We start from the raw sequence: 10,000 nt of genomic DNA, 5'->3' as shown, positions 1-10,000 counted from the left end.
TTTTAATTGTCAAGAGACACAACAAACTCACCTCGTTTCAGATCTTCCAGGCAAACCAGCGGGTAGGACAAAGACTTGTTCCAGCTTCATCATCTGGTCGTTGATAGCTCGAATCATAATTGGGCTATGTAAAGAAAAGGTAATCAAGTAGAATTATATATATATATATATATATATATATATATATATATATATATATATATATATATATATATATATATATATATATATATATGTGTGTGTATATTTATATATATATGTGTGTATGTATATATATATTCATATAACCCAAGTATTATACTCCTAATATCTGGTTTCTCTCTATCCCTCGGGGAATCTTGCTAAGTTAAAAAAAAAAACTGTATTCTGGTCACATTATACACACATATATATGTATATATATACATATACATATACTGTATATTTAAATATATATATATATATATATATATATATATATATATATATATGTGTGTGTGTGTGTGTGTGTGTATGTGTGTATATATATGCATATATGTATATATACATATATATCTATATATATATTTATATATATATACATATATATATATATATATATATATATATATATATATATATATATATATATATATATATATATATACAGTCAGCGCGGGTCGGTCTGTCCGGGCAGCATCCGCCGTGCATTCATTTTGGTCCCCCCCCCATATCTACACTAATACACAATATAAATCAATAAAAATTTAATTGAACACTCACCAATATCCCTGCTACTTGTCTATAGGGTAGCCTTTCCTCTTCTTGACCTCCAAAAGTCGTTGAGGAACACTATCGGCGAGGTTTTGTAGTATTTAGGCAGGTATTTCCGCCCACACCTTATGGAGCGCCGCCTCGAGAAGTGTCACGTTTGTCGTCACATCTTTACGAAGGCGGGCTTTAACTATCGCCCAAAGGTTCTCAATGGGCGAAAAATCAGGACTTTGACCTGGCCAATCAGGAATATAGTTCACTTCGCTATTTTCCAGCCACTTTTTCACTTTTTTAGCCGTATGGCAAGGGGCACCGTCCTGCTGAAAAAATTCAGCTCCTGTAGCCACAAAACAATCCGCTAAATTATCTTTTAAAATGTTCAAATAACATCCAGCATTAACCATTATGCCTTTAGGCTAAACAACAAGGCTTGGGGCACCACCGTAGGCAAACGAACCCCAGACCATAAGCGATGCTGGGTGCTTAACTGTCTTGGCCGTGAGATTAGGCTTAAGATGATCTGACCCCTTTCGCCTCCACACTCACACAAAAAGTCGCTTCGTCACTCCACAAGACACTTTGCCACTGCTCCAAGGTCCAATCCTTGTATGTCTTGGCAAAAGCAACCCTCCTCTGCCTTTGTTTCAAAGTTAAAGCGGGCTTCTTTCTTGCGATCACTTTCTCGTAGTCGAGGCGATTCGACAGGTTTTCCTGAATCGTACGAACACTGACGTTGCTCAACAATTTAGGGTTCTGCTCTTTCAGTTGCTTAGCCGTTAATGTTGGATTTTCTTCTAGGCTTTGCTTTAAAATAACTAAAGTACGATCAGGAATATTCCGGGGAGGGGAATCAGCCTGGTAGTGAGAAGGGATCTCGGCGCTACCTCCTGCCTTGTACTTTGCCACCAAGCGCCTCACTGTCCTCTCGTTCACGCCAGTATTGTTCACTATTTCCTTCGTTTGCAGACCTAAATTATGACAGGTTATCACTCTAACAATGTCATCGTGAATTGTACGGGGTCTAGAGATCACTGGGGGGGGGGGGTTTGATACACATAAAGGACACGCGAACTTACAAAAGAACGATTGCAACTCGGCCCTCTCAACCTGACACAACCTCACTCCACGACTACAGGAAACACACTGGCTAGCTTCCACCTACGCAGATATGTAGATGCCAACTTGTATAAAAAGATGCAAATTAGTCAATTTGTCCCAGTCGATTTTTTCCCCGATAAACCCCATGCCTCCGATTTACGCGGAACGCTGTGTCCGGCCCACTACCCGGACAGACCAATCCGCGCTGACTGTATATATATATATATATATATATATATATATATGTATAAATATACATATACATATACAGTATATATATAAATGTAAGTAAAAAAATCATGAAGAACATTATTTTGACTGGTTATGAAACGTTAGTCCTATCTACTTTTGGTATTCAATTTGCCATAAGTAGTTTAAATAGCTTATAATATATACAATTAAAATGTCAATAATAAAACATTCAATTGGACCTATTACCGTGTTTAAATACGATCACATCTCATCAAAACTATCACAACATGGATAAACAAGTAATTAAGAAAATAAAAGTAGCTTAACAGAGGAATAAAATAGAAGCTGTGCAGAGGGTAGGCAATAAGATGGAATCAACACTGGTAAGGATAAAGATTAATGGAATCCCTTTCAGACTAAATTGTGTGAGATTCAGACTATACTCAACGCAGCGAGAAAGAGGCGATATGGGAGGACACCTAGTTTTCAATGGATTCCCCCACTGTGCCACATCTCCACAGATCACCAGTTCTATGTTTTTGACATGAGTTATTAATCTCATAGATCGTTGATAGTAGATGTCGCTATTGAAATTGCTCTTATCAAAAGTTAGCAAAGCATGTTTGGTGTTAGATAGAAGGAGATTACATTGATTAAAAACAGATATGTGGACGGAGCACTGACAGAAGAGGGAGACAGCTGATCCGGTGTGGCGACCCTTGAATTAGAGAAACAGAATGAAGAAGAAGAAGACGAAGATTGTGTCAGAAAGAATACAACAGACTGATTCAAATTAGTACAATAAATAAAACTAGATGAAACAATAGAGATAATGAAATAGATTGAAATAGATCCATAGTTGTTTTTCCGAAACATTTATCTATAAAAAACTGAACCAAGTTTCAAACTCATTTCTAAGAGATACTTACTCTTTAAGGCTGCTTTCCATGGTCTTTACCTTGTTGGCAAAGACAGATGTTGCAACTGTGAAGTTATTCACAGATTCTTCAAGAAGATCTGCAAATGATTATAATAATATGATGATGATGGAAAAGAAGAGAAGACATTCATTATCAATTCATTGTTTCGAGATGAATGTAGTTTAAAGGTTTAAAGGTCGCTCATGAATGGCAGAGGCAAGGGACAGTGACATTGCCCTAGCAAGCAGGACAATGCCCTAGAGACTTATCATATTTTATATGATCAGCGCCCATGCCCCCTCTCCACCCAAGCTAGGATCAGGGAGGGCCAGGCAAATGGCTGCTGATGACTCAACAGATAGACCTATAGGCTCCCCCCCCCCCTTCTTAGCTAACAAGGATGGTAAGGTTGCAGCACTAATGGCACTAACGAGACTGAACGGGACTCGAACCCCCGACTGGTAAACACCAGGCAGAGACGTTACCAATCAGGCCATAAGCGTAAACTTTTTTTATTAATTGTTAAATCGATTTAATTTATGGGGAAGTTAGTTTTACGATTTAAGAAATATGATATATTGTTGCCTTTCCAGAGTGAACCAGATTGGGAAGCAAACACATTGCTGAGACTTATTCCTAGGGTAAGCTAAGGATATGGCAGTCTAAAAAGGGGGTGGGGTTGCAGGGGTGCGTAGCCCCCGGTAGATGAGAAAATAATGATACGGCTCCTTGTTCCCTTTCCTCACTGGGCTATTTTCCTTGTTGGAGCCGCTTGGACTTATAGCATTCTGCTTTTCCAACTAAGGTTGTAGCTTAGCAAGTAATAATAATAATAATAATAATAATAATAATAATAACAACAACGTCAGCAAGAAGATTAATGATATAAATAATAATGATAAAAGTAATGCTATATAAATTGAATATATGGAAAACAGAGACCCTGTTTAACTATACTCAATTTTTTTAATGAGGCGCATTTGCACTGACTCGCAGCGGTGCCCTTTTAGCTTGGAAAAGTTCCCTGATCGGTGATTGGTTAGAGTCATCTTGTCCAACCAATCAGCGATCTGGAAACTCTTCCGAGCTAAAAGGGCACCCCTGGAAGTCGGTGCAAATCTGCCTCACTAAAAAGAATTGACTATAGCAAAACATCTTGAACAGGAAAATATTGAGTAACTTCATGTGAACGATATAATCATTATATTTTTCACACTAAGATATTCTAGTATTGATATTACAAATAGATTAAATTGTGTGTCATACTTTGAAGTTCAGAGCACTGATAACTTAATTATGATTATCCTTGTATTGCTTATCTGAGGCAAATAGTTAGTTATTAATATTATTTTATTTCCATAACGCAAAATATTTACAAATGGAAGCACGCATGTTTGTAACATGAGTAGTAGTCCTATAAGAGTATGTCGTAGGTCGAACGGCTGGGAATAGTAGGCCTACAAGAGTAAAGTAATTCGTAAATTGAACAGCTATGAATTTGATTCAGTCATGAGTTTAAGATAGAATAATAATATTAATACTATCAATGATAACTCACAGTACTTATCGTATATTTCAACCAATTCATCTCTGGCTCCATTATCCTTGAAGCTGTCCAGGGCTTTCTTAGCCGCCTCCGGGAATCTCTCCAAGCTGTAGGGGATGATGACGGAGTCGCCGAAGTACTTGAGAGTCAGAAGGGCCATTCTGCTGCAGCCCTGGATGATCCTGAAGCCTGGATCGATGTGTTTCTCCATCATGTAGAAGGTCTCGTAGCCCGTGTGGTAGGAAGGGTAGATGGAGATATCGTATTTATTCTGGGAAAAAAAGACAAAAGGAATGCTGTCCTGTTATGGTGGAATCACACTATAGTCAATTCTTTTCAGTGCGGCAGATTTACACTGACTCGCAGGGAAGCCCTTTTAGCTCTGAAAAGTTTCCTGATCGCTGATTGCTTGGGCAGATTTACACTGACTCGCAGGGAAGCCCTTTTAGCTCTGAAAAGTTTCCCGAGCGCTGATTGGTTGGGCAGATTTACACTGACGCGCAAGGATGCCCTTTTAGCTCTGAAAAGTTTCCTGATCGCTGATTGGTTGGGCAGATTTACACTGACCCGCAGGGATGCCCTTTTAGCTCGGAAAAGTTTCCTGATCGCTGATTGGTTGGGTAAGATAATTCTAACCAATCAGATAGCAGGAAACTTTTCCGAGCTAAAAGGGCATCGCTGCGAGTCAGTGCAAATGCGCCTCATTAAAAAAAGATGAGTATAGTTATTCCTTGCTCGAGGTTTTCGCCAACCACTAGCGGATGATAGCGAGCGAATAGATAATAGATAATGGTAATAAGAATAGGGAAGTGGGGAATATGGGGAAAGGCAGGTACTCGGGAAGGGAAAGATTTAGGAATTAGGGAGAAAGAGAAGTACTGGAGAAGAATAAAAGAGAGGGGCAGACCCTCTTGCGATATTAGGGAATTGGTATTATTATATCGTATTAGGAAAAAGTTAAACGAAACCAATCAGCTGATATCATCATGGCGCCCAGAAATTTTCTAACTGTTGCAGTGATATGTATGATCGGTATATTACGTGAATTGATAAATTCTACAACTATTGCGGGATGAACAAAGATTTTTATTATTTCTTGAGGCTTGTTGGACCCAAGATCGCCAAGCAAAAAAACGTCCTATTTGCAGCCGCCATCTTGTTTGTTTACATATGACGTCATGTTCGCGGTTTGTGCTCGCTGCCTCAAGTCCAGTTGGGAAGCCAATATCTCGAGCAACAAGCTCTCTTGCTTTCCACTTTGGCCAGCAACGGCTTGCTGCTGGCGAAAAAAAGCTTATTGTGATTCCAGCTTTAGTCGTCTTCTACGACACGTTTAAAGGTTTAAAGGCCACTCATGAATGGCAGGGGCAAGGGACAGTGACCTTTACCTATCGAGCAGAACAATGCCCCAGAGACTGACCGTATATTCAAATGATCAATGCCCAAGCCCCCTTTCCACCCAAGCTAGGATCAAGAAGGGCCAGGCGATGGCTGCTGATAACTCAGCAGATAGACCTATAGGATCTCCCAAAACCCCCATCCTTAGCTCACAAGGATGGTGAGGTTACAGCGACCAAAGAAATTAACGAGTTTGAGCGGGACTCAAACCCCAGTCTGGTATTCACCAGTCAGGGACGCTACCACATCAGCCACCACAAACCTCTTACACTCCTACCACAGGGTGGAGAAATAAACTCACGATAACCTCTCACTCGGCAACCATTTTACTCACTAACCTTGTCAGTTTTGAACCAGATGTCCAGAGAAGGGATTCCACAATAAAACGAAAAGGGGCCATAGTCACTGCCTCCTCCTAACGTTGTCATCCTGAAAAGGACAAGTGTAGGCCTATTTAAAATGTCAGTAATGTGGATCCTGACTTTATGTTTAGACCATAAAATTAAGAGGTACATGTTTTATAAAATTTATTTTCTTGTTGAGAATAACAGCTGTCATATTGATTATAGCAATATCTGACAAGATATTTTGGGATACTATTTCAGGTTAGGTTAGGTTAGTTAGGTTATTATTATTATGATTATTGCTTGATAAGCTACAACCCTATTTGAAAAAGCAGGATGCTATACGTCCAGGGGCACCAACATGGAAAAAAATAGCCCAGTGAGCTAAGGAAACAGTGAAAAATAAAGAATTTTAAGAACAGCACTAACACTAAAATAAATATCTCCTATATAAACTAAAAAAACTTTAACAAAACAAGAGGAAGAGAAATTAGATAGAATAATGTGCCCGATTGTACCCTCAAGCAAGAAAACTCTAACCCAAGACAGTGGTGGACCATAGTACAGAGGCTATGGCACTGCCCAAGATAGGTACTCTACCCAAGACTAGAGAACATTGGTTTGATTTTAGAGTGTCCTTCTCCTAGAAGAACTGCTTACCATAGCTAAAGAGTCTCTGCCTCCCTACCTAGAGGAAAGTGGCCACTGAACAATAATAGTGCATTAACCCCTTTGGTGAAGAAGAATTGTTCGGTAATCTCAGTGTTGTCAGTTGTATGAGGACAGAGGAGAATGTGTAAAGAATAGGCCAGACTATTCGGTGTATGGTGTAGGCAAAGGGAAAATGAACGTAACCAGAGAGAAGAATCCTATGTAGTACTGTCTAGCCAGTCAAAGGACTCCATAACTCTCTAACTGTAATATCTCAACGGGTGGCTGGTGCCCTGGCCAACCTACTACCTATGTTAGATTTAACTGTTAACGTGTTGAGAGTTATGGCTATGCACATTTCTATAAAGCTGTTAGATATGAGCTTGAAGTTTATCATACTGTTTGTAAAAAATATATTATAATTCATGAAATTTCTAGTCATTTCCACGTGAGAAATGTGAAAAAATGTTATGTACCCAACGTTAAGCCTTTGTTTATCCGGTAAATTCTCAAATAACATTGTAGTTTAGTTAGTAATTACAATGAATTCTTTGTCTACATCTTTTCCCACTTCTATGTGATGTCGATGTTATTTAGATGTAGCCAAAGAAGAATTCATTGTAATTAATAACCGAACTACAAGGTTATTTGAGAATTTACCAGATAAACAAATGCTTAACGTTGGATACATAACATTTTCTGACATTTCTCACGTGGAAATGACTAGAAATTTCATGAATTATAATATATTTTTTTACAAACAGTATGATAAACTTCAAGCTCATATCTAACAGCTTTATAGAAATGTGCATAGCCATAACTCTCAACACGTAAACAGTTGAATCTAACCTAGGTAGTAGGTTGGCCAGGGCACCAGCCACCCGTTGAGATATTACAGTTAGAGAGTTATGGCGTCCTTTGACTGGCTAGACAGTAATACATTGGATTCTTCTCTCTGGTAACGTTCATTTTCTCTTTGCCTATACCATACATCGAATAGTCTGAGAAATTACCAGGTAAACAAATAACCTTGAATGTTTAAACAAACAATCTACATTGTTTTTCCATCATCTAGAGGCTTCTAGCCCTTTTACCCCCAGGCTCTTTGGAAATTTCCAACCCTTAACCCCCAAGGGGTTATTTTTTACCCAGCACATTTTGCAGTATATTTTCTTTAAATTGCTCTAACAGCCTTAATTTTTGTCATAGAGAGGTCAGGTTGGTCTCATTCTTTTAGAAAATGCCTGAATTTGTTCAAAAAGTTATCAAAAATATGAAAAAAAAAATTTTATAGCATTTTTTTGCAAGGACGTACCGGTACGTCCATGGGGGTAAAGGGATGAGTTTTGTGAAACGTACCAGTACGTCCTTTGGGGGTAAATAAACCCTTATACTTACGCCGGGGAAGTCTGATTTCTTAAGGAATAATAAGCCACTAATTCATCGTATATAGTCTCGCCGTTTCTCACTCCAGGGACCTGAAAAAAAAAAAAAAAAAAAAAAAAAAAAAAAAAAAAAAAAAAAAAAACTTGTGAAGTTTTTCTGAATTGAGCTACTGAAAGAGAATAGAAAGTTAACAAGAAGAAATCAAGATATCTATGTGATTATGAAGGCTGGAGGTGTAAAAAAAAAAAAAAAAAAAAAAAAAAAAAAAAAAAAAAAAAAAAAAAAAAAAACTTGTGAAGTTTTTCTGAATTGAGCTAGTGAAAGAAAATAGAAAAATAACAATGAGAAATTAAGATATCCATGTGATTATGAAGGCTGGAGGTGTCAAAAAAAAAAAAAAAAAAAAAAAACTTGTAAAGTTTTTCTGAATCAAGTTAGTGAAGGAAAATAGAAAAATAACAATGAGAAATTAAGATATCTATGTGATTATGAAGGCTGGAGGTGTCAAAAAAAAAGAAAAAAAAAAACATGTGAAGTTTTTCTGAATTGAGCTACTGAAAGAGAATAGAAAGTTAACAAGAAGAAATTAAGATATCTATGTGATTATGAAAGCTGAAGGTATCCAAAATTTAAAAAAAAAATTGAAGTTTCTCTGATTTGAGCTAGTGAAAGAAAATAGAAAGATAACGATAAGAAATTAAGATATCTATGTGATTATGAAAGCTGGAAGTGTCCACAAAAAAAAAAAAAAACTTGAGGTTTTTCTGAATCGAGTTAGTGAAAGAAAATAGAAAGATAACGATAAGAAATTAAGATATCTATGTGATTATGAAGGCTGGAGGTGTCAAAAAAAAAAAAACTTTAAGTTTTTCTGAATCGAGTTAGTGAAAGAAAATAGAAAGATAATAATAAGTAATTAAGATATCTATGTGATTATGAAGGCTGGAGGTGTCAAAAAAAAAAACTTTAAGTTTTTCTGAATCGAGTTAGTGAAAGAAAATAGAAAGATAATAATAAGAAATTAAGATATCTATGTGATTATGAAGGCTGGAGGTGTCAAAAAAAAAAAAAAAAAAAAGATTTGAAGTTTTTCTGAATTGAGCTAGTGAAAGAAAATAGAAAGTTAACAAGAAGAAATTAAGATATCTATGTGATTATGAAGGCTGGAGGTGTAAAAAAAAAAAAAAACTTGTAAAGTTTTTTTGAATCGAGCTAGTGAAAGAAAATAGAAAAATAACAACAAGAAATTAAGAAACATATGTGATTATGAAAGCGGGAGATGTCAAAAAAAAAAATAAATAAAAAATAAAACTTCAAGTTTTTCTGAGTCGAGCTATTGAAAGAAAATAGAAAGATAACAATAAGAAATTAAGATGTCTATCTGATTATAAAAGCTAGAGGTGTCCAGAATAACTAAAAAAAAAGAAAAAAAGAAAAAAAAACTTGTGAAGTTTTTCTGAATCGAGCTAGTGAAAGAAGATAGAAAAATAACAATGAGAAATTAAGATATCTATGTGATTATTAAAGCTGGAGGTGTCTAGAATTACAAAAAAAAAAGAAAAAAAAAAATTGTGAGGTTTTTATGGATCGAGCTAGTGAAAGAAAATCAAAAGATAACGATAAGAAATTCAGATATCTATGTGATTATGAAGGCTGGAGGTGTCAAAAAAAAAAAAACTTGTGAAGTTTTTCTGAATCGAGTTAGTGAAAGAAAATAGAAAGAAAACACAAAG

The 10,000-nt window shown here is 36.5% G+C and overlaps 1 protein-coding gene across 1 annotated transcript in view; it reads right to left on the bottom strand.

Moving 5' to 3' along the window:
- Positions 1 to 10,000, bottom strand: part of LOC137654897 (N-acetylated-alpha-linked acidic dipeptidase 2-like) — a 39,285-nt gene that overhangs the window by 3,680 nt on the left and 25,605 nt on the right. The window contains 5 exon segments of the mRNA XM_068388810.1: positions 32 to 124; positions 2,952 to 3,039; positions 4,501 to 4,759; positions 6,225 to 6,315; positions 8,280 to 8,359. Of these exon segments, the coding sequence (XP_068244911.1) occupies positions 32 to 124; positions 2,952 to 3,039; positions 4,501 to 4,759; positions 6,225 to 6,315; positions 8,280 to 8,359 (611 nt within the window).

This window comes from Palaemon carinicauda, chromosome 16 (assembly GCF_036898095.1).
Source record: "Palaemon carinicauda isolate YSFRI2023 chromosome 16, ASM3689809v2, whole genome shotgun sequence".
Taxonomy (NCBI): Eukaryota; Metazoa; Arthropoda; class Malacostraca; order Decapoda; family Palaemonidae; genus Palaemon; species Palaemon carinicauda.
This window is presented reverse-complemented; position numbering and strand designations above follow the sequence as displayed.